This window comes from Lissotriton helveticus, chromosome 1_2 (genome assembly GCF_964261635.1).
Source record: "Lissotriton helveticus chromosome 1_2, aLisHel1.1, whole genome shotgun sequence".
NCBI lineage: Eukaryota > Metazoa > Chordata > Amphibia > Caudata > Salamandridae > Lissotriton > Lissotriton helveticus.
In genome coordinates, this window is record NC_136058.1 from 441,518,176 (window position 1) to 441,544,683 (window position 26,508).

A 26,508-nucleotide genomic window follows, 5' to 3' on the forward strand; every position below is an offset into this window, starting at 1 on the left:
AATGCCTAATTTCCCTCACAGAGACCATCTGTGCCGCTGGTACAAGTATGTAATCGAGTCTCAAGAGACTACCATGCGCTCCCAAATAGAAGTTATACTGGAGCTGTCCAGGGTGCAGCTGCCTCCAACAATCCGCTAAATCCAACGTGTACAAAAAATTCCCCAGCCATAGCTGCGACGTGGGGAGGGTTCTGCGAGGGCTACGATCCTCTTCCCCACTGACAACTGAATTAAAATCGCCACCCACTACCAACAGACCATCGGGGAGCCCCAGGACCACCCCGCCCAAATCAGAAAACGTGGTGGATTCTAGACCAGGGGGAACATACACAGACAAAATGGAGATCGTCTTCCCCTCCCAACGGCCCACAACAGCGGCATAGCGGCCCCTATCATCCAAAACCATGTAATCTATTTCGAGGGGGAGGGAGTTTCTAACCAGGATGCCCGCCCCCTCGACCCAGTAGTAAAGCCAGAGTGGGCCACCAAACGGTAGCCCCGTCTATTCAACGCATGGCACGTATTTCCTACGAGATGAGTCTCCTGGAGTAAAACGATATCCGGGGAGTGTCGCTTCAAATACTGCAAAACTATCCCCCGTTTTATCCTATCCCCGAGACCATTAACGTTCCAGCTCAGCACCCTCAGCCCCCTACCCCCCATCCCAGAAATGAACAAACAGTCCCCCCCCGCCACGAAACAGGCACATAGGATAAAATACCGACCAAATCGTAGCCTCGAAACAAACAAACAAGAAAAGACCCCTCCACCACCCCCCAAGAACCCCTCAACACACATCCCCCCACCCTGCACCCCTGCGGTAGACCAAAAAGCCACCCCAACTTGCAGTGTGCCTGTCGCTCCATTTAACTAACCTACAAGAAGAGAGAGAAAGAAGTCCCCTGAGGAGGAAGAGTCCCAAATCCCCCCCACCATACAAACATAGCTATCACAGAGCCACTGCAGAGCGTCCATAAACTGGCTCGCCGGCGCAGACTCACTACTCCTGTTCTTCCAAGCCGCCCTCGGCGCCCCTCGAACTCTCCGGGCTGGCACGGTGCGTCGTCAAAGTGTCCAACCAGTCACTGGCCACTTCAGGGCGGTCGAAAAAGAATGTACGTTTGTTATGTTCAATCCTCAGGCGGGCCGGAAAAAGCATGGCGTACTTCAATCCCATGTCCCTGAGATGTCTTTTCACCCCCGTAAAGCCCATACGTTGCTTCTTTACCACCTGTGTAAAGTCCGGGTAAAAACTGATCGACACATTCTCAAACTTAGTGGGACCATTGGCACGCGAGGCCTGCAGGATAGCGTCTCTGTCTCGGAAATTAAAAATCCTGGCTATTATAGGCCTCGGAGCGGCTCCAAGCTTGGGCTTCCCACCTGGAATTCTATGAGCACGTTCCACCGCAAAAAGATTACTAAGACCCTTTGGTGCCAAATGGTTCCGAACAAGGTCTTCCACCAGAAGATCCGCAGGCACGTCTGTGGAGTTCTCCGGAACACCTACGATGCGAATGTTGTTGCGCCTGGCCCGGCTCTCGAAATCATCCAGCCGACGGGCAAACAAGTCTCCGGCCGTTCGAAGATTGCGGACCTCGGCTTGGAGATCCGAGACGACCGAAGTCAGGCTTGCGGTCTTGATGTCCAGGGATTTGACCCGCTCATTGGTTTTCCCCAAGTCCGTCCTGATAAGGTTGACCTCGATTGCCACCATGTCTAACTTAGTAGCTAAAGTTTCATACTGCTGGCCCATAGCAGTCCGGACACTGGCAATGGCGCCACATACATCCTGTAAAGTCGGATCCTCAGTCGCGGGAGGACCGTCACCGGTCTCCTCAGGGATCTTGCTTGCTCGGCCTGGGGATCCCTTCGGGCGAGTAAAGCGATCTATGGTCTGAGAGTGGGCAACCCCTCCTCGGTTCGGGCCTCTGGTGTTGCGCTTCTCGGCATCCGCCCTGCCCGCCATAATGGGCAACGAGCTCCGGCGGGACCTTTGGGATCTGGTCAGAATGATTCCCTCCGTGGCAGGCCTGCAGAGTCGAGAGGTCGAGGATCAACGGCCAGTGTGGGATTGACGACTAGACCAGGGCAGCAGTGTCGATCAGCAGCGAGTCGGCGCCAACAATGACCAAGAGCGAAACCGAAAGTACCACAGGGGCAGCGGAAGTATCTCTCAGCCGTTGTTGTTCACTTGCCACCTGGGTACCTCGGAAACTCAAGCCCCCGGATAGCCTTCGATACAGGCCCCTTCCCCCCTTTCTTGTGAATCACCACAGTTATGGAAGACTTTCATGATTCTGGAACCACACCAAGAGTCATTACGATGGAAAATAACCCTGTTAAAGACCCTGAAGCACTGAACGTCTGAAGTGGCTATCCCTGATCTCCTCTGAATCCATGCAATAACGCTTAGTGAAGGTGTGGAGGAGGGAAGCCCATGTTACCGCACAGTAAATCTCAGCCACAGGAACACCCCTGACAAGTGCTGATGCAGAGGACTCTGCTCTTGGGGACTGAGCGCAGATTCTCTCAGTCAGTTCCTTTGTGAGGCACAAGATGATGCAATGACATAAGGTCCTCTTCTGGGCAGAGGTGCCCTTCTTGCAGCCTCTACAGTCCACACCTAGGGTCAATATAAAAATAGACTTCCTTTTGGGGCTCTTACTGATATGATCATGCCCTTACGTGCCCGCATTGCTGCTCTGCTATTTGTGCTGCTGCCTGGGCCCTTGTTGGGATATTGTGGCACCACCACAGGACTCCGTATTATTTCTTCTCTGCTCCTGAACACGGACCGCGGACTGCCTGGACTCCATCTCCCACAGGGCAGTGCGATCTCGCGTGAGGAGCAGCGCCAGCCAGCCACCGGGTCCATAAAACTCTCTGGGGGGATCCAACAGCGCGGGACGCGCGTGGGCCAAGGGCGGGCCCGTCCTTGCCCGTCGAAGCCCGGAGGAGGCTGGGCTCGGCCCCCCCTCTAACAAGTGGCCCTACATTATACCACCTCTATAACGACCTTCAGGTACAGATTTTAATTATAACTTTCTGTTGATTCGTGTGAAGCGGGATTGGTACTAAACGTCGTGGTGGAGTGATTATCTGACGCATTTATAACGAGGGAAGAATCATTACTATGCCATGAGATAGAACTAACAGGGAGGCGGCTGTCTCTAGACCCCCTATCTCATTCAAGGTGAACCTCATTAGGATTACATAATCCAGCAGGTATCTCCCAAAACTTAACCCAATCCTGCTCATCACCTCATAACTTGGGGACTGTACCAGTGGTCTCGGATTTGTTGGACCTTGTACATGATGAGCCGCCAGCACTACAAATGGATATCTCTAACGGGCCAAGCATAGCCTCTAGAACCCGGACTTCCAATTCTTCTATTGGGGGCACAAAGGCTAAGCCGAGGGCAAAGGCATCCGTGAACCGTAAGAAGGGTAAGGGTCCATCAAAACAAAAACTTCAAAAGGAATCCGAGTGTGACTCCCAGACCAATACAGCGGTAAAGAGTTGCTCTGTAAGTACTCAGACCATGGATGTTTCATTGTCTACGCAATTCTGCCCAAGGAGGACGGCACAGCCATTAATGCCATTAATATGACAGTATTGGACACTGCCCTTGGTTGGATCAGGGAATCTAGAGACAAAAATGTTGCTTCATTGGGCGGCCGTTTAAAGCTTCTGGAAGGTACATTGATTGATTTGTCTGGGTGCCTGGAGTCTTGTTCCATTTCCGTGATCTCTTTGGTGCCCAGTGAGGGGCAGAGCTCTGGCAATGCCCCATACCATCAACTTTCACTATCGGCCTCGGCCACATCAGAGAAACTGCTGGCAATGACCCTGGCGATCGAGGAACTTTTGAGAAAAATACAGGGTGTAGGCACAAATAACATACCGCCCAGTTGCTTAGGGTGTCTAGGGAGCACATCAAATGGTGGAAATATAGCCAACCCCCATATGGCGGACATCTCACAACCAGCCGTGCAATCTGGGAGGGGTGTTGGACATATGAGTCATTTTAATTTAGATTATAATAAAGCGCCATCTGATATAGCACCCGTTATTAACCAAAGACTGCCCAACCCGGAGATCACATATAGGGTAAGGGGCAGGGTAAATGAAGAAGGCCTGACCTTGAATCTACCTCCAGAAGCCACACCATATACAATAATATTGGCAAATGTACCACAATCCACGTCCAAATCAATTGAATCCTGGGAGACTTTACATAATTAGTCTCTTTGCACGCTCTGGTTTAAAATTGGCTTAACTGATGCCCTATTTAGCGAATTTAAAATGGCAAGGAGAGTGGGATGGGCGGGGAAATGTGATAAGAGGCTCCCGGGTGATTGCATAGTCCTCACTTTTAGAACACCAAGTTTAACACAAGAAATTTTGAGCCTACAGGGTTCCCTCTATGTGACCAATCATGGAATAAATGTACTCCCGTTGGGTTACTTGTATCCCCCCACTAACTACCTCCGACACGCAGGACAGGAGATGCAACTCCCAGCCCATTTCATGAATAACATTCACCACACTCAATTTAGCATACCTTTGACTGATAGATTTGAGGCCCTTTCTTCCCTGGATGATAACGATTGACTCAGTAACATTAATAGCAATAGGGTACAATGTCAATCAATAAGAACAATCTCGCAATGTACAGCTTTACTTTTAAATACTGAACAACCCGACATTAGGGCAAGAAACGCCGCTAATCATTGTAACAACTGTAATACTCTGAGTGAAATAACTCAGTCGAAGGCCAGCATTTCTTATAGTGAAACACCAAATAGCTCTGGTGGCCCCAACGTAGTCCCTGCCCCCACTGATTGTATATCACAGTCTGGACCTAGAATGAAAGAAATAGAGATCCTGTTCTGGAATGTGGCAGGTCTATAGGCTAAACTGTCTAATGCTGCCTGGCTGGAATTCATCCATAATTTTGACATTAAAAGTATTTAAGAAACTTGGTCTGATAACATCTTACATATTAATGGTTTTAAGACATTTTCCAGTTCAGCGCTGCCATCAAGTAAGGGAAGGAATAAGGGCGGCCTTTGCATCTATGTGTCTTACAGGTTAAATGCTCACAAGATAGACCTCATGAAGTCTAAAATCTATTATCAGGTGTTAAAAATCAACTTAGATAAAAAGTATTATTTAGTCTTGTCAAATTATTATAATAATATGCCCATTGCGGATACATGACAAATCTTGATGCATTTGCAGAGAGATTTGGACAAGACCCAAAGAAGTTCTGGTAAAGACTACTGTATAATCTGGGGCGGGGATTTTAATTGTGGACCGTGCCCATATATCGAGGGAGATGTTTGTGGTGTAGATCCAGATGATGCAAATGATGCGTCCCATTTCTTGCACACTGCTTCTGGAGATTCATTTAATTTGCTAAAATATTCTATGGATTTGGGATTTGCAAATAGTGTGTGTTCGTCCCTAATTCCTTTTAATAGTCCCTTTAACGGAGGTGGCTTGTTTTCAGCCATAGACCATATACTGGTATCAAATAGATATGCGGACAGAATACACAATTACATCCTGTTGCTTTTAGCGATCATTAACCGATTAGCGTCCTTTTAAAACTCCCTGCCAAAGCATTAACAAGTAAAACATTGGCAACACACCTGGCAGGAGATGTTGCTATTGATAGACAAAATGGTTAGACAGTCAAATGGGCGGCTGTCAACCAATCTGAACTTTGTACGCACCTCTTAACCATCTGCAAAGATGATTTTACAGCTTATCTCAACATAAACACTAACAAAACAGATATTCCTAGTTCTTTTGGGAAAACAATTCAGACTATACAAAACAGACTACGGGCAAAAAGTAAGAAATGGGCTGACAAGAGAAGCGGTTGGTTTGTTGCCAAATGTTCCCAAACCCATGCAGCCTTGATAACCTCCTTACATAAACCCATAAAAGATCGAGCAGATATAAAAAGGGCAAGATTAGCCTATAAGATATCTCTTAAGGAACGCAAGGCAAACATAAAGTCCGAATTATGGCAAGATCTAAAACGAGCATCAGCCTTGAAAGAAACAAAAGGTTTCTGGAAGGCAGTGAATGCCCCTTTCCTTGCCTCGGGTAACCTGCCTATTATCGAAATAGAGGAGGATAAATGGGTGTCCCATTTTTCTGGCCTTTATAATAATCAGGTGGATCCGCAAAACGAGGCGGCCATACGTTTAATCCCTCCAAACCATCTTCCTATTGAAATCGACTTTGATGCCCAGGATGTAATCTTGGCCATCAATGAAAGTATGGAGGGCAAAGCCCTAGGCTCCAATAGCATACCAGTGGACTTATTTAAATCAGATCCACTGCAATGGGGACCCCTGTTAGCCCTGGTCTTAAAAGCTTGCTTGACCCTGGAATTTACAGCCACTTGGACGGAATCGACACTGGTCCCTATTTACAAGAAGGGCAATCGTGACGATCCGTCCTGCAATAGACCAATCTCATTACTAGATTCTTTTGCAAAGGTGGCTGGGCGTGTTGTTTTAAACTGCCTCCAGTTATGGGCAGAGGAAAACTGTATCATTTCAGAATTACAGTATGCCTTCCTGCCAAGGTGTGGGAACCACCGCACAATGCTTAAACCTGAACTTACTGGTTGGAAAGTATTTAAAGGCTAAAAGGGGGAATTTATTTTTATGCTTTGTTGATTTGAGTTCAGCCTTTGACTGTGTTAACCATCAGAAGCTATGGAGCATTTTAGACGCCATGGGGGTTGATCAACTCATTCTTAACTTTTTAAAACAGTCTTATTTACATGCTAGGGCCCGGGTGCTCTATGGAAGGGGTGGTGAACTCAGTAGGACCCTATCGGTAAAGAAGTGGGTGAGGCAGGGGTGCGTGTTGGCACCCCTCCTGTTCACTCTTTATATTAATAACATGGGAGCAAAATTAAGTAATTATTGTCAGGACTTGCCATGCATAAACGGATGGCCAATAAGAGCTTTATTATATGCAGATGATGCCGTCCTATTGGCTCGTACCCCCATTGGCCTACAAAATGTAATTACCAGATTTTCTGCCTATATGCTAGATCTTGACCTTCGTGATGTGGAAAAGTAAATTTTGCCATGTTCTGTGTCCCTACGTGTTCCCCATCTTATGTTATATGTGCATGATTAATATGCATATGTATTCCCTTATGATCGATTAAAGACGCAATTCTAGTTGTGTCCAACTTTAGTATGTCAAGTTTCCAGTTCTCGTGAAAGCTACGAGTATTAGGCCTATGTAAAGCTATGTTGCCACGTTTCACAGTGTGCACGTTAATTCAGAATAAAGTCCCCGTTTCTAGGCCTCAAAAGGGCCCGGACACCAGATTCAGCTCCTGTTTTCTGAACCCTCGCTGAGGAGCGATACAGCCCCCACCTGCATCCCTGACCCTTCACTTACTTCCTGCCTCACAGTGCCCGGCTCGGCCTGGCTCTGCCTGCCAGTCTGCCAAGAGTATGTTATGATTCTAGTTATCAGTCCAGCCCTCCTTCTCTGCATTCCTAAGCTACTGAATCGCATCAATAGTTTCAGTCATGGTCTAGCCTTTACGTCTCCATGTAAGAGAAATACTGTATTAATGGTCATTTAATATTCCTCAACACGCACTACATGTAGAATAATGCTTTGCCCTGATAACTTTTGGATTCTATCAACATGTTCTCTAAACATCAGATACTAGATAGTGTTTAGGTTCATGTCGCCCTGACACTCCAGACTATAGTCTCCTCTTCTAGCGCAGAAGTCATAGCCCCCAGTTCCTCCTAGTAACACGTCATTGCCAGCTTGCGCGCACCACTAGGTCAGAGGTCCCGGCTCCTTAGGTAGCCCCCTCCATGTTTCCGCCCCATTCATGACATATTCTGTTACGTTTACATCACATGTCTATGTACACGCCTCTTGTTACACCTACTTTATGCCTTATCTTTCGCGACTGCTACGAACTCCGCCCACTGCTACGCCTACTGTATTAACTGTAATGCAATTGTTTAGCTATAAATATTGTGCACTGTTATTAAAAGTTAGCGCGCTCATCCCAGATCCTGCCCCGGCAGCTGCCGGGCCCTGCCATCCTATTCCCGTGCAGGTTGTCCTGTTGCTGTCCTTTATGCTGTATTAAAACCTGCAAACTCCAGCTACCTCGAATCTTGACTCTTATTTATTGAGCTATCTGTTATTGTATATCCTGAAAAATAGATCCGGTAATTAATTATTTATTTACCACATAATGGCGCCCGAATAGGGACTTGCCCTTTCCCCACGCGCCGGAGAAGCCACGCAAGCCCCCTGATCCTCTGCAGTCGTGACGGAATCATCCTGCGCAGTGGCAGATATTTCTGCTTCAAGTATCCCTCAGGCCCACGGAGGAGACGGAGGTTGCGGTCCAGCATCCAGATGAGGCGGTGGAGGAACGCGGCGAGTCCCAACCAGAGCCCAAGCCGAGAGTCCAAGGTCCGAGGTATCCGGAGGCCCACCCGTAACTGAAGTCCGAAGTTCGTAGTCCGTCGTCGTAGCAGTCCAGTCCAGTCCGAGGCCTTCCGTTCTTGCTGCCCGGTGAGTACCGTTGCTGGGGTAGTATCTAGACAGGGTCAATTAATTTGTCTCTGGTCCGTGGGTTTGGGTACGCAAATCCAACACGAAGTGTCCACCTAGGTGGATGCGGGTCCTGACGTGTCTCTTTATGAGACCGGTATGTTTCGTACTGTTTCAGCAGTGCATCTAGTAATTCTAGTAAGTTCTAGTCTCGAGAAATTCATGTGTTCCTGTTCTCAAGTATTCCAGGTAATGTTTCTGTCCGAACTGTTATTTTAAATGTCATTTCAATGTGTTTTCAATGTAGTGGTATGAATGAGTTGTTTCCTCAGTCATTATTGTGTTCATTGTGTATTGTATTGTGTCCAGATCCCAGTTTACGTCATGCCTCTGTTCTCAAAATTACGTCAGTTAAGAACTAGGAAAGGTCTGCTCGAGGAAGCAGTTCCTGTCCCGCCTAGGGACAGTCCAGGTCATTTTATGTATCAAAAGCATGGCATAAGTGCCATATTATATCTAGACTTATGGGTCGAGTACACTAAGGAATTAGAAGAGAAATATAGATGGCCTGTATCAGGCACATGGGATGCCGAGTGCATCATGCGAGTAGAAGAAGCATTATGGAAAAAGAAAGCCAGACAGTCCCAGAAAGATGCCATCGAGTTATGGCGCAAAGAATCTCATAAAAGAACCGAAAAAGAAATCAGAAAGTCAGAATTAAGTAGAGAATCCTCAGAAAGAGCCCAAGAAAGGGAATTAATCGAAATAGGTGAACGAGTTAAAACCGAACAGTCAGACGGACAGAGGAATGCCCTTATTAAGGGTATGTACCCTCTTCTTGCCGAGGGCTTGCCAAAAGCAACCCCGGAGGCATCCAGTAATTTTCCGCCACCCTTAGTTCCGACCAAGCTACGTCACAAACCGACCGCAGCCGATATTTTTCTCTCGTCCTATTTGGACGACACAGTCCCAGAATATGCAAATCCTGTTCCGCCAGCTCCTGTAAATAATGTAAATCCTGCTCCTCCAGTCACCGGGGCACCTGGTACAGCACCTGTTACGGTACCCCCGGTCCAGCCTACATTACAAGTACCCTCTACATCGATCACTCTGCCAGCACGAAGAGTATCAGTCGACGATTCCAGTTTAGGGGCCGCGGGGGGAGGTCCTCCTGGTACCCCGCCGCCACAGAAACGTGTAATATTAGCCGAGTTACATGAACGTGCGTTACAGCGTACGCCCAAACATCAATCCGTTGCAGATATCAGGCGAGCTCTCACCGAATGCCGTTATGATCCAGTCCCAGGTGATGATAGTATGGTTATATATTCATTGCGTGTAAGACGGGTGACCGAGTATTTGGACACCCTACCAAATATGAAAGAAGATCTAGACAGAATATATCGTTTCATTCGTACAGGAACAGACCCAGAAAGTATTGGCGAAATTATGTCTTTAAGGAAAGCTGAGATTCAGCTCATGCTATTAAAGTTTCTAATAAATTGTTTAATAAGGGAACAAGATTACCCGACTAAAGATCCGACCGAAATGAGAGTTCTGACAAAATGGAGTGATCATATAGCCGAGGGAAGACACAAGACACTCAGTAGTATAGAGAGTATGTACAAGAAAATTCGTAAGGAAATAATAAGGTTACACGAACAACGCAAAGAAGCACTAGTAAGCGAGAAAGAAAATGACTCTTCTACCGAAGAGGTAGACGACGAGAATCCTTCCAGAATAGCGTATGTAGGTAGAACTAGACTTTCCGACCGACATTCACGTCTAGACTACAAGAAAACTGTTCCTCCTCCAGCACCAGAACAAGGTTCTCTAGAGCAAGTATTTCAAGCTACCGATCACATTCTGAAATTACGAATCGGTTATAGTGAACTTAGTACCATGCATGAACAAGAACTAGCCCGATCAGCAGTCGGATGGGCTACTGATTCTACCACTTTTCCAGACGAAATAGTGGCACAAATGTTTCTGAAACTGCCCCCAGCCGAGCAACGACTGGTGGGTATGTATATGATCCAGCACCTCATTACACTGTATGAGGGTCAGCATTCTGATCCAGGTCCGTTACATGATGTTCTGAACGAGTTACTCCAGTATAGATGGAAAGGCCTAGGTACCGATTTAATTAGTATCATTCTAGAACAGCGCCACAAATATAGAACGTTTCTAAATCCGTATTTTGTTCACGTCTCACCCCCAGAAAGTAAACCGTTTTACATAGACAGACAGCATCCGTTACGAGAAGTGCACCCAGTTAGGACACAGGGTGGTGAAATGCAACGAGTATTTGTTTACACCCCGATTACAAAGATGGAACTCTTAGAGATGAAAAAGTTAATTCCCTGTCACGATAAAGATCCAGCAGGGTTCCACCGTGAATTAAAAGACATGCTCCGTATGGGAGAATACACGTATCCAGATATAATTAAAATGTTAAAAGTCCTGTTGCCTGCGGGCATATATGAAAAACTCAAAGAAAAAGAATGGGAGGTGGGAGAGAAAAAGATAGATTGGGCAGTTCTAGAAGCTGAAGAAAATACACGTGTACCAGGTACCGGTCTAGGAGATAAATGTAAAGAATTACCTGAACTGTTAATACAAGTTTTGCCAAGATTACTAGCCACGAAAAAGGAAGACTGGGATGCAATCTCAGCCTGTAAACAGAAACCAGACGAGGATACTAGTGATTTTTATTCTAGATTCGAGAAATGTTTTAGTATTAACAGTGGTTTGAAGACGAGTAGTGAGTCATACCCTCATCTTTTTGTTACTAAACTAGTCGAGAGTTCAAGTCCACAAGTTAAAAATCGAGTTTTGAAAGTCGAAAGTACCTGGCAAGCTAATACTCCGTCCCAAATGCTTCAGATGCTCCAGTATCACCAGAATAGAATCAGAGAAGAGCAAGAACACGAAAGGAAACGTATGAAAGACACGAAAATGAAAGTATTAGTTGCACAATCTGTTCCTCAAGACAGTCAGAAGAGGGGTCCGAATCAAGCCAGTCATCCTGCAGTTCCCGTTAAAGGGACCTGCAATTATTGTAAACAACCAGGTCATTTTATAAACGAGTGTGCAGTTCTGAAACACAACATAGCTACCGGTAAGACTAAAGAAAGACCACGTCCGCCTAGGCAAGAACAAGTTTCACAGACTTCCCAGTTACCACAGAATGCACAACAGACAGTTACAGTACCGCAGCCTATAGCTGCAACACAGCATGTTACACAGCAAATGTACCAGTATGCACAGTCCGAGTATCCAGAGTATCAGCCGTATTCATGAAACAGCCTAGAGAGGGAGGTAGGCTTGCCTCTCTTCGAGATACCTGTAGATCAAGAGGGTCCCTATGTTCACAGTCAAGTATTAGGGAAAGACAGAAAGTTTCTGATTGATACAGGGGCAAGTAGGACTACTATCAGTCATGACGAGGTTCCAGGGGCTCCGCTCTCAGGCTCTAGAAATGTTTCCCTTGGATTTTCAGGAAAGCCTATTGTAAACGAGATATCGAAACTAGTTACTCTAGAAGTAGGTCCATTGTCCCGAACTACTGACCTATTACTTACGAAATCATGTCCAGAAAATCTGTTAGGCATTAAAACACTGAAAGAATTAGGTGCAGTCATTTGCTGCTCCCCAGAAGGAATACGTTTGTTTTTACGTGACTTTAAGGGTCACTATGTATTACGTGATTTTGATCCAAGATTACTGAATGTCCCGCAGCATCTATGGGCACAAGGTCCAACTGATGTTGGTTTTATGCAAATCACACCACATCGTGTGACTCTCAAACCAGGTGTAGTGTTACCACGAATCAGACAGTACAGACTGCCACCTGAGGCTGTAGCAGCCTTATCCAAAATTATTGACGAGCTCATTGTTCAAGGAGTGGTTGTAGAAACTGACTCCAATGTATGTAATTCTCCTATTATTCCAGTCATGAAACGTACTGATCCAAATGCACCTCCAGTATATCGATTAGTGATTGACCTTCGAGAACTTAATAAATGTATCATTCCCCAGTACCCAGTTGTTCCAGATATCTCATCCCTATTGACAGCCATTGATTCTGAAGCTATGTTTTTCACTGTCATAGACCTCAAAAACGCATTTTTCAGTGTCCCCATTCATCCAGATAGCCAGTTCCTTTTCGGATTCTGTTTAAATGGAAGGAGCTATAAATTCACACGAGCTCCTCAAGGTTTCACAGAAAGTCCTAGTATTTACAGTCAAGCACTTAAAAGACAACTAGACAATATTCACATGCCAACTGACACTGCCCTGCTCCAGTATGTCGATGATCTACTGATCACAGCCCGTTCTGAGTGTGACTGCGAGCGTGCGTCACTTACAGTTCTGTATTTCCTAGCCGAGATGGGGCACAAGGTGTCCCCTTCGAAGCTTCAATTCTGTGTCCAGCAAGTGATCTATTTAGGCCACTTACTGTCCAAGAGGGGTAGGCAGTTGACACCTGACCGTATCCAGTTAATAGCGAGTCTTCCTCAGCCCAAGACCCAGAAGGAGGTACGAGCTTTTATCGGCCTCACTTCCTATTGCAGACAATGGATTCCTCAGTATGCATTTCTAGCCAAGCCACTGATACAGTTAACGACACAGGAGGCAGCCGTATCGACTGTCCTCCCTTGGACATCTGAACATACACTTGCTTTTAATGAATTAAAGAAAGCTTTATGCCAAGCACCTGTTCTAGCTACACCGAACTACAGTAAGCCTTTTACACTTTTTGTCACAGAACGTGAAGGTACAGCATTATCTGTTCTCACACAAGATCAAGCAGGACAATACAAGCCTTGTGCTTATTTTTCGAGCACATTAGATCCAGTGGCCCAGGCTCTGCCTGCGTGCCTCAAGTCAGTTGCAGCCACAGCACTAGCTATCAGACAAAGTGATTCCATAGTGTTAGGACACTCTCTGACAGTACAAGTTCCACACTCCGTGGAAGTTCTTTTAAACCGAACACAGACCCAACACTTGACAATTGCACGTTTAACAGGTTATGAATTGACACTGTTCCAGCCACACATAGAAATCAGACGCTGCAACGTTCTAAATCCTGCTACACTGTTACCGTCAGTTTCTTCAAATCCTGCCACACATGACTGTGTGGAAGTTGTTAACACTATGACAAAGCCAAGACAAGACCTGACAGATATTCCGTTACCAGATCCAGACCTGACACTTTATGTGGATGGTTCATGTATGAGAACAAGTACAGGAGAACTAGTAGCCGCGTATGCAGTGACTACTGACACTGAAGTTATAGAGACACACCGTATTGACACCCTGTCCGCTCAAGCAGCAGAGCTAGTCGCTCTGACTCAAGCCTGCATACACGCCAAGAACCTGAAAGTTAATATTTACACAGATTCACGTTATGCATTCGGAGTCGTACACGACTTTGGAGTGCTCTGGCAAGAAAGAGGTTTTATGACTTCTCATGGAACCAAGATTCAGCATGGTCTCCTCATTCAAGCTCTGTTAGAAGCAATACATTTACCGACAGCTATCGCTATCATGAAGTGCAAAGCACATACGAAAGTCACTGACATTATTTCCCAAGGTAATGATCTAGCAGATCGAACAGCCAAGCTCACAGCTCAGACTCCAGACATTCCAGTTAACACGACACAGACACACACTCCAGAACAGACTACATGTATGACAGTTAAGGACCCCACTCAAGATGTCATAGATATCCAGTCACATGCTACTCCCGATGAAATCAAGAAATGGTCCGAACAAGGAGGGGTCCAGACAGATCAGGGATGGTTGACGAAGGGAAAAGCCACATGGTTTCTCCCCGACTCAATGGTTCAAGTCATTATTAATACCGCACATAGTCCTGCACATTTAGGAGAAAAAGCTATGTTAGACAGTATCCAGAACCTTTGGTTTAACAAACACTTACGAGCTGCAGCCAAGCAGAAAGTCCGTACCTGTATGATATGTTGTCAGTTCAATCCAGGTAAAAGTGTCCCAGTGGAACAAGGGGGATTCCAGCCTCCTGACCACCCTTTTGAAGTCCTCCAGATGGATTATATTCAGATGGAGCGATGTCGAGGTTTCAAGTATGTCCTTGTAGTTGTATGCGCTTTGTCCAGGTGGACAGAGGCATATCCAGTTCCAGATTACACAGCCGCGACCACTGCCAAGCAGCTGGTTCGTGAATTTTTCCCTCGTTATGGACTCCCTAGGGTCGTGTATTCAGACAACGGCCAGCCATTCTCATCTGAGTTAATGAAGCATGTTTCCCTTCTGTTAGGGTACCAGTGGAAGTTTCATTGTGTGCGCCATCCTGAAGCAGCAGGTCTCGTAGAGAGACATAACCAGACACTAAAAATCCGCATCGCCAAAGTTTGTAAAGAGAAAGGTGTAGACTGGCTAATAGCTCTGCCAGTCGCCCTATTTTATATGCGCATGGTCGCACATTCCAGATCAGGTCTGTCCCCTTATGAGGTCGTATTCGGCCGCCCCCCGAACATGTGGGGTACACCTAGACCCCGAAGTATTACAGATGTTTCCAGTAATATGCTGACAGATTACCTAGCTTCCTTGATGTCTGCCCTCCACTCTTGTCGTTCACAGGTTGCCGCCGCATTTCCAGACAATACTGAAGTGAAACCGCACGAGGTCATTCCAGGCGACCTCGTGTTGGTTAGGAACTTTGATCGTTCAAGTCCGCTGGAGCCCCGCTGGAAACACCCTCAACTAGTCCTTCTGACCACCCGCACGGCCGTGAAGTTGGAAGGCCGCAAAGGCTGGGTGCACCTGTCTCACGTCAAGAAATTCCATGGATGTCGCATAAAAACATTGGACTGTTCCATTTTTAAGGACTGCCAGAATCTTAAAAACTGCCCTATTCTCAAGGACTGTCCCGCTACAAACTTTGATTCCAAACCTCCCCTGTTAGAGGAAACTCCGCAGCAGGAGTATAAAAGTAAGCTCCGGTCTAGTAAAATAAGTCAGCCAGTTTAATTGTCTAAGTCCCCCTCGGGTGAAACGGTTAGACAGGTTTCTGACATGTATGAGATAGACCCCCATAGTGAGAGAGTTAGTCAAAACTCTATCAGATGTATCGTTATTCTATGTTTTCTTCTATTTTTGAGTTTGATGGTTACCTGCACAAGTTATGCATTGCATTTATGTTTTCCAATTTCTCATGTAAATAAGTTTTCTAATGCTACAGTAGAGCACACATTTAGTGATCTGCCTCCTCACGAGCTATCCTATCGTCTTGCTATGAGAAATAATACGTTTATCCGTATGTTACACTATTCACACCAGACCAGCAATGCCACTAATTGTTGGGTGTGTGGTCGACTCCCCCCTTTCCAGACACCGAAGGGAGTTCTGCCACTCTTTCCTTATCCGTTTTCACATAATGGTTCGTGTGGAGCATGGTCCACGTTAACGTCATCCCCAACAGATATGTCCCTTCTGAATAGTACATGTTTTCCAGACAAGCAAGGTCTCACCCATAGAACAGGGTTAGATCTAGAAAATGAAGTTTATAATTTAGGTAATTATTCTTCGAATTTTATGGTCCTGAATGTTCAGTCTGATACTACTCTAGATTTACCTGCAATTTCAGTACTACCAGTCAAAGGCGAATTATGTGTCCGAAAGAATGGTTCCGCACATGTAGGACATAGTGATTGTACTACTATTGTCAAGTATAGTGACAGTGGGAAATCTATTTTCAAAGCCTCACGTCATTCATATTTTGTTTGTGGTCAGACCGCATATGTTCGTCTGCCCCTCGATTGGGATGGAACCTGTTACATTGCCTTCCTACTGCCACCAGTTTTCCTAGCCCCATCCGATTATCATAGAAACACACATCTAGTACACATTAGACATAGAAGGGAGATCGAGTCCCCAATTGTCGATCAAACTGAAACTGCTCTAGAACAATATCAAGATTTCAATAAAGGATTCTTCTTCTTTATAGGCCCTGTCCAGAATAGTAAGCTAATCCGTAGGTTAACCAGAACCCTTGAAGCAGTAGTGAATGAGACTGCTTCTGCTCTAGGTAACTTAACCGAAGAGCAATCTGCTATGAGATTTGTCGTGCTCCAAAATCGTCTCGTTCTTGACGTCATACTGGCCGATAGAGGAGGAGCATGTAGAGTCATCGGATCTAGTTGCTGCATTTTCATTCCTAATAACGCGCCGTCTGTTTATTCAGCTATAACCAGACTTCATAAAATTGCCCATCAGTTACACCAGAATCCAGGCACCTGGACATGGTCCGGTTGGTTCTGGAGTATAATTTCTGCCTGGGGATGGAAAGTATTGTCATTCCTAGGTATAGCAGTAATGATCGTTTTCAGTTGCTGCCTCTGTTTACAATGTGGCCCTGCGATTTGCGGCATTTGTGCTACATCCTGTATTCCAAGTCCTAGTCCTAAGTCCCGTTCCAAGACAATTCGAGACGAGCAACTGATACTGTATGAAATGATAGATGGTATCATGAATATTGATGTTTCCTGATGGAAACGTAGTGACAAGGAGGGAATGTGGAAAAGTAAATTTTGCCATGTTCTGTGTCCCTACGTGTTCCCCATCTTATGTTATATGTGCATGATTAATATGCATATGTATTCCCTTATGATCGATTAAAGACGCAATTCTAGTTGTGTCCAACTTTAGTATGTCAAGTTTCCAGTTCTCGTGAAAGCTACGAGTATTAGGCCTATGTAAAGCTATGTTGCCACGTTTCACAGTGTGCACGTTAATTCAGAATAAAGTCCCCGTTTCTAGGCCTCAAAAGGGCCCGGACACCAGATTCAGCTCCTGTTTTCTGAACCCTCGCTGAGGAGCGATACAGCCCCCACCTGCATCCCTGACCCTTCACTTACTTCCTGCCTCACAGTGCCCGGCTCGGCCTGGCTCTGCCTGCCAGTCTGCCAAGAGTATGTTATGATTCTAGTTATCAGTCCAGCCCTCCTTCTCTGCATTCCTAAGCTACTGAATCGCATCAATAGTTTCAGTCATGGTCTAGCCTTTACGTCTCCATGTAAGAGAAATACTGTATTCATGGTCATTTAATATTCCTCCACACGCACTACATGTAGAATAATGCATGCACCAGTCTTAGAGTCTGTTAGCCTTTGCCCTGATAACTTTTGGATTCTATCAACATGTTCTCTAAACATCAGATACTAGATAGTGTTTAGGTACATGTCGCCCTGACACTCCAGACTATAGTCTCCTCTTCTAGCGCAGAAGTCATAGCCCCCAGTTCCTCCTAGTAACACGTCATTGCCAGCTTGCGCGCACCACTAGGTCAGAGGTCCCGGCTCCTTAGGTAGCCCCCTCCATGTTTCCGCCCCATTCATGACATATTCTGTTACGTTTACATCACATGTCTATGTACACGCCTCTTGTTACACCTACTTTATGCCTTATCTTTCGCGACTGCTACGAACTCCGCCCACTGCTACGCCTACTGTATTAACTGTAATGCAATTGTTTAGCTATAAATATTGTGCACTGTTATTAAAAGTTAGCGCGCTCATCCCAGATCCTGCCCCGGCAGCTGCCGGGCCCTGCCATCCTATTCCCGTGCAGGTTGTCCTGTTGCTGTCCTTTATGCTGTATTAAAACCTGCAAACTCCAGCTACCTCGAATCTTGACTCTTATTTATTGAGCTATCTGTTATTGTATATCCTGAAAAATAGATCCGGTAATTAATTATTTATTTACCACAGTGACAATATAATTAAAAAAAAAAATGAAATGCTGTAAGCCCAGTACCAAGTGCCTGTGAATTCTTTATTGAAGACTGGAAACTCAAATTCACAGCTCATTTTTCCTACTTGGGCAATGTATTTGAAAAAAGGGGTCTGTGGTCTAAAGCTATTGAATCCAGGAAGTTATTATTTTGTAAAGCCACTGGTGCCATAATTAATTTTGCCAGGAAATTGGGGAGGTGCCCAGTTGCAGATTTAATAACAATCTATAAAGCCAAATGCATTCCTGTTGCCATGTATGGAGCAGGCATCTGGGGTCATGCCAATGCCGAGTGCCTGCAAATAGTTGAAAATAGGTTCCTGAGATATCTTTTAGCTGTACCCAGTAGTACAGCTGCATTCGTATGCCACGCTGAGCTGTGGTTGCCTTATCTCCTAGACTTAATTAAACTGTAGCCCATCTTGTTGTGGCATAAAGTTTGGACTGGCACTTCTACTGGCTTGAACAGGGACCTGATCAATGATTGTCTGTCCCTTGATGGGGCTGATCGAATTTCCTGGTTGACCCATGTTAAACATTTTTTAGAGAGGCAAGGCATTCCTGAATATTTCTCTAACCCTGACAGCTTGAACAATGTTACTAGAAATAGTTTAAAATCACTATGTCTGGACTATTTGGATTCCATTAATCTATCTAGCAACATTGTAAAACCGTCAGTGAGTACACACCAACTACTCTTGACTCAACCAGGAATACAACCATACTTATTAAACACTGCAGGAGCCTATGATAGATTGCTATTGACCTGCCTACGCCTTGGCAGCTTTAACACTAGGGTTACCTTCCCAAAAACTTGTAGTGTAGTTCCTATTATCCCAATAGGCTCTGCGCATTGGAATAATACCTTCAATAGTATAGGCCTAGACCAGACGTTAACTAGGTCTACTACTGTCGATATTAGACTTAAAGTTTTGGGTTTGCCAGCTAGCTCAGAGTTCACTAGAATCTTTCTCGAATAGGCAAGGAGGAGTTGAACCTCCCTGGATAGACAAGAAGGGATTTAGTTTCTGACAACCATAGAACATGACAACTTTGCTCTCCCCTAATCAAGAGTGTATCTCGAGAGTCGTGTGAACAAAAGGCAATTTATTTTACTCAGTCAGTACGTGCATTCTTAGTCTCATCAGATTGTAGAGAAAAGGAAGAGACGGGCGTGTTCAATAAAAGATGTTATTTATTGATCAGTCTCTTTTCTCATACAAGAGAAATGGATCGATATTATTGCAATACTTATAGTTAAGTAAAGTGCATACATTAGAAGCAGAAGTATAAAATAATACTGTAAAAACATTGATATGGTTTCTAAGCCATATGAAGGTTTAAAATGAATAAAATATATTACATACACATATACATTTGACTAAACGTACTCAACTGGTGTTTCTAAATACGCCTACCCCGTGTACCTGACCTAAGCCTAATACGTGGGCGGGAATAGAAAGTTACAGTTTAAGTTAAGTTTGTTTTTGCCAAGTGACTGACTAAAGAATTCTCTGCGAGGGGTTATTCAGTTCTGTACCTGGAATCTTAGGATGAATGAGGGATGGTATCTCTCGTCTCTGGTCTCGATATTCCAGGCTGCCTGCGAGGGCTACCCGGAAACGCCGGAGCTGGATTTCTCGGCAAGAGAAATGGGCAGCTGCTCGTTCTCAGCGCGTCAAGAAGGCGGGGCTGCGCCAGCGGGGTCTGCTCTGCTCTGGGCTTCGGCAAGTCTGGCTGCTCCGTCCTCGTCACCACCACGTGTGTTTGCATAGGGCAATATCGGTAATATTTATACCTTTAAGGTGCCGAGATTGACGTAAGGATGGACATAGATACGTCAATAAAGATGTCATACGACCAGGTCGTTAGCACATTCTTTTGCTGAAGTTCTCGGTGAAATCAAAACAATGGCCGCAGGGTTTTTCCCAGGTTGTCATAGGTTTGATTTGTTATGAGAACTCCGTATGCCTTATCAGGGGCTGGAGGAATATCGCTTGTCTAATTAGATGGCAAGCGTTATGACCTAATCAGATAACACGTTCCTGTGCCGTAGTGTGGCTTTATCAGATAACGGTTCCTGCATCATGGGGGTTTTCTGCCTCATGGGATGACTGCTAGTTAACTTGTTAGTTTGCTAACCAGAATAGGTTCAGGAATAGGGGGATCGATACAGAACCTATAGGAATACATCACACCCACTCCACGCTAACTATGGACATATTTACTAATCTATGCATAGTAAAACATACTGTAGAGTATTGTGTATACCTTACCACCCCAAAATACATAAATGCATTTTGAAATTATCAAATATACGGAAAAATGCAGTCATATGTATAGTATGCACTCAAGCTGTAGAATAATGCTAAAGTAAGCAAGCATTTGTATACATTATTGCTATTTGGTATATGAAAATTTACACATGAAATGGCTCTTAATACAGAAAAAAAGTTTGAGACCATTTCATCACAGAATAAAATATTTATGAACATACCAGCGGGCAGCTAATGTCTATAAGCTATCTAAAATTAGAAATCTTAGTTCTCTAAGAATAGTTCTTACTTTAAGCAGAAGATAGTGTCCCGAAAAATATGCAAAAATATTGTGGGGCTGCTGAAAAAACTGCTGTCCGTGAACTGGAGGGAAAATTGTTCATGTGACTTTATTATTAAAGTTGAAGGCCAAATTCAGGGAACGCCGTGTACGAGCTTGCTCAAAAGTCTCTATTTCTGCTCTGGTGAGAACATCATATCATTTAGGCTTTCGAAAAAGTTGTCAACAGCTTCCTGGGAGAGTTCCACTAACTCGGAAATAGGTGTAACCATGCATTCGTGCGCATGATTGTCTCCATTGACATTCTGATTTGGATTTCTGACAGAAGGTCGTACCTGATCGATGCTGCTTTCATCTTGAACTTCACTACCCCTTAATCGTAGTGGTGAAGCTTCCACGAATGCCGTCATCAGGATTGGTAGCCGTTGAGGGCAGCACAAAGCATGAGCCTTTGTTGGACTCAACAATGTTTCTGCATCCATTGGCGCATCCGATTGTAGCGTCAGACAGGTGTCTAACACGCATTCTTCTCCGCATAGCAGGCACCTTAATACAGGTAAAACACATCGTTGCCACATTGGTCGAAATGATAGAAACCAAGTCATGTTCAGGTCTCCAAGCCGGGATAGTCCCAGGATTTTTGATATCCGGTCCCGGTATCCAATGGCTAGGATTGTTTCTTCCCTTGTCGCAGGTGTTCTGTCTGTGACATGGTTTGCCATAACGAAATATAAGGACTAGGAATAGGATTCCTGCAATCAGTCCTAAAATGAGGGGAAGTCCGCCAAAAATCGAATGGACGAAATCTGGAAAAATACCCAGTATGGCTTTGAATGGTGTTAATGCCATCGAAAATACTGTCTTAAATACTTTTGAGACTCCATTGGTATCAGAAATATTTAAGATTTCATTAAGGATTTCTGCGAAATGTATGGGGGAATTAGTTGATAACAATGAATGTATCTCTGCAGTCGTCCTTGCGACTTGGAGATCATACGTTTCTTTTGATGACGTGAGCCTTGTCGGCGTCTGAAGAAGCACTGTTTTCATTCTGCTTAAAGTATCTACTCGAATAGAAGTAATTTTCAAGTTGGGCCATGCCCTTGCCTCCCTGTCTGGAAAGGAGCTGGGGAACAATGAGTGTCCACAGCACTTGACCTTCGCAGTCGTAGTTACGAGATAAGGAGTCCCGGGCATAAGACTACAACATCTGCGATCTACAATTAGAATGTAACTCCCATTATAGAGTCTTTGAAAGAATGGTTCTATCTCTGTTGCAGGTGCGCCTTGCTGGTGACATGAAAGGTTATTTGAGTTCCCTTCACAGGCTCCATGCAAACTAATTCCGTTACACAGAAGTGTACCGCTTAGTGACATTGCACAATTATTGCCACTAAGAAACACTTTCTGTCCTTTATTACTGACACATGCATGTGAATAGGGCAAGTTCCATGTTGTTTTAATGTACCCTTTTCCTAATTTTTCATACATGCCAGCCTGTATATATTTTTGGCAGTATTGAAACCTGAAGGTTGATATTGGAATATTTATTATCCCATGTATTATCCATTCACTGACAGGTCGTTCTGACATTGTCACTGGTAATCTCTCAAGTTTCTCAATGCTCAGGATTGTATAATCAGCCCCCTTCTGTGCCATACTGATTTGTCTATCAGTAAGGTTAAAGATATAGAATAGTGACGTTGTGTTGATTAAACGCCAAGGCACATAGCCTGAACGCAGATTTTGTAACGTCCAGCCAAGCTGTACAATAGAACGCAATTGGGACTGACCGTGTTGTAATAACATTAAGTCTTGCGATAATATGTCGATTGCTGAAGACACAATGCTGTCCAAAGAAAAAATTCTGGAGGACAGAGTCATTAACCCATTGTCCACTACAGAAAGTGATTTTTCCAAATTAATACGGTCAATTTCCCGTATCCTTTCTGCTGTCTCAGTTTGAGTAACCTTCCAGGCCTCATTGTATGCTGCATATACAGAGGCTGCTATGAAACGCTTTTGACGCTGTTTGCGTGGTCCCATAGTGAAATCACGCAAGTCAGCACCATCAGTAAGTAAAGTTAGGTGTTGCTTAATTTCTGCCAGTGTGGAAGTTTGTAGCCATTGAAGGCATAATTTGCCCACACTGTAGGTGGTTATTATCCCTGGGTGTTTTCTTTGAGGATATCTAGGGTCTGGCCTGGTCATTTTGAACCCCTGTGTTTTGTTCAGGAATCTGTTTTGAAAGTTATTAGTATCTGTGTGCCAGATCAACCACTTTTTCCAATCTGGATGTGTCCTTTTTTAGTTTAATACATAATTTACGTCTATCTCTTCATCCGTAGAGCTATTGCTGTTCATTGTAGGTTTTGGAATAGACGGTTTATTTAAGTTTTTGATTTTGGCTAGGCCAAGACAGGTGGTTTGTTGAACAGTGTCATTTAAAAATATAATTTGTTCTGGGATCATGCAGGCTGTGGTATATAAATAAATAATACCGGATCTAAGTTTTACTGGACATAGCAATAACAGATAGCTCAATAAATAAGAGTCAAGATTCGAGGTAGTAGGAGTTTGCAGGTTTAATACAGCATAAAGGACAGGAACAGGACAACCTGCACGGGAACAGGATGGCAGCGCTGCCGGGGGCAGGATCAGAATCGGCGTAACATTTAATAACAGTGCACAAATATATATACTAAAACAGTTACATTACAATGAATTACAGTAGGCGGAGCAGTGGGTGTGGTCAATAGCAGTCGCGAAAGATAAGGCATAAAAGTGGGTGTAACAGGGGCGTATACATAGACATCTGATGTAAACGTAACAGAATATGTCATAAATGGGGCGGAAACATGGAGGGGGCTACCTAAGGAGCCGGGACCTCTAACCTAATGGTGCGCGCAAACTGACAATGACGTGTCACTAGGAGAAGCTGGGGGCTATGAACTCTGTGCTAGGAGCAGAGACTGAAGTCTTGGAGAGTCAGGGCGACATGTACCTAAACAGTATCTAGTATCTAATGTTTAGAGAACATGTTGATAGAATCCAAAAGTTATCGGGGTAAAGGCTAACAGACTCTAAGACTGGAGCATGCATTATTCTACATGTAGTGCGTGTTGAAGAATATTAAATGACCATTAAATGCAGTATTTCTCTTACATGGAGACGTAAAGGCTAGACAATGACGGAAACTATTGATGCGATTCAGTAGCTTAGGAATGCAGAGAAGGAGGGCTGGACTGATAACTAGAATCATAACATACTCTTGGCAGACTCAGAGGCAGAGCCAGGCTGAGCCGGGCACTGTGAGGCAGGAAGTAAGTGAAGGGTCAGGGATACAGGTGGGGGCTGTATCGCTCCTCAGCGAGGACTCAGAAGACAGGAGCTGAATCTGGTGTCCGGGCCCTTTTGAGGCCTAGAAACGGGGACTTTACAATAAAATAACGTGCACACTGAGAAACGTGGCAACGTAACTTTACATAGGCCTGATACTCGTAGCTTTCACGAGAACTGGAAACTGGCATACTAGTGATGGACACAACTGTAATTGCGTCTTTAATCAAACATGGGGGATACATATGCATATTTAATCATGCACACATAACATAAGATGGAGGACACGTAGGGACACAGAACATGGCAAAATTTACTTTTCCACATTCCCTCCTTGTCACTACGTTTCCATCAGGAAACATCAATATTCATGATACCATCTATCATTTCATACAGTATCATTTGCTCGTCTCGAATTTTCTTGGAACGGGATTTAGGACGGGACTCGGGACTAGGAATACAAGATGTAGCACAAATGCCGCAAATCGCAGGGCCACATTGTAAACAGAGGCAGCAACTGAATATGATCGCTACTGCAATACCTAGAAATGACAATACTTTCCATCCCCAGGCGGAAATTATATTCCAGAACCAACCGGACCATGTCCAGGTGCCTGGATCTTGGTGTAACATATGGGCAATTTTATGGAGTCTGGTAATAGCTGAATAAACAGACGGTGCGTTATTAGGAATGAAAATGCAGCAACTAGATCCGATGACTCTACATGCCCCGCCCCTATCGGCCAGTATGACGTCAAGGACGAGACGATTCTGGAGCACGACAATTCTCATAAAGGATTGTTCTTCGGTTAAGTTACCTAGAGCAGAAGTAGTCTCAATCACTACTGCTTCAAGTGTTCTGGTTAATCTACGTATCAGTTTACTATTCACGACAGTACCTAAGTAGGGGAAGACACCTTTATTGATATCTATGTATTGTTCTAGAGCAATTTCAGTATAATCGACAATCGGGAGACTTCTCTTGTGTCTAGTATGTACTAGGTGGGAATTCCTATGATAGTCAGGTGGGGCTAGGAAAACTGGTGGCAGTAGGAAGGCAATGTAACATGTACCATCCCAATCAAGGGGCAGACGAACATATGCGGTCTGACCACAAACAAAATAAGATTGACGTGAAGCTTTGAAAATAGATTTCCTACTGTCACTATACTTGACAATAGTAGTACAATCACTATGGCCTACATGTACGGAACCATTATTTCGGACACATAATTCACCTTTGACTGGTAGTACTGACATGGCAGGTAAGTCTGGAGTAGAATCAGACTGAACATTCAGGACCATAAAATTCGAAGAATAATTACCCAAATTATAAACTTCATTTTCTAGATCTAACCCTGTTCTGTGGGGAAGACCTTGCTTGTCTGGGAAAAATGTACTGTTCAGAAAAGACATCTGTTGAGGATGACGTTAACGTGGACCATGCTCCACACGAACCATTATGTGAAAATGGATAAGGAAAGAGTGGCAGAACTCCCTTCGGTGTCTGGAAAGGGGGGAGTCGACCACACACCCAACAATTTGTGGCATTGCTGATCTGGTGTGAATAATGTAACATGCGGACAAAAGAATTATTACGCATAGCAAGACGATATGAGAGTTCATGAGGAGGCAGATCACTAAACGTGTGCTCTACTGTAACATTAGCAGACTTATTTACATGAGAAACTGAAAAACACAAATAAAATGCATAACTGGTGCAGGAAATCATAATGCTAAAATATAGCAGAAAACATAAAATAATAGTGCAACTTCTAGAGTTCTCACTAACTCTCTCTCTGTGGGGGTCTATTATATACATGTCAGAAACCGGTCTAACCGTTTCACCTAGGGGAGGACTTAGACAATCAAACTGACTGACTTATTTTACTAGACCTTAGTTTAAGCTTATACTCCTGTTGCGGAGTTTTCTCTAACAGGGAAGGGTTCGTAGCAATGTCTTTTGCGGGACAGTCCTTAAGAATAGTACTTTGGCAGTCTTTAAGATCCTCGGGAATGTTCTTTGAAACAGGCTTTAGTCCAAAAAATCTTTTCACATGTGACAGGTGGACCCAGCCCTTCCTGCCTTCCAGCTTGACGGCAGTACGGGTGGCCAGGAGGACCTGTCGGGGTTCCTTCCAGCGAGGCTCCAGCGGACTTGAACGATCAAAATTCCGGACAAGAACCATGGATCCGGGAACGATTTCATGCGGTGCCACCTCGGTATTGTCTGGAAATGCGGCAGCAACCTGTGAACGACA

At 44.7% G+C, this 26,508-nt stretch overlaps 1 protein-coding gene across 1 annotated transcript in view; it reads left to right on the forward strand.

Moving 5' to 3' along the window:
* The window catches only part of LOC144805435 (uncharacterized), a 194,102-nt gene that overhangs the window by 52,792 nt on the left and 114,802 nt on the right, over positions 1-26,508 (forward strand). Inside the window, exon 4 of the mRNA XM_078671991.1 lies at positions 6,196-6,298. Coding sequence (XP_078528117.1) covers positions 6,196-6,298 — 103 coding nt within the window. The remainder of the gene's footprint in view (positions 1-6,195; positions 6,299-26,508) is intronic.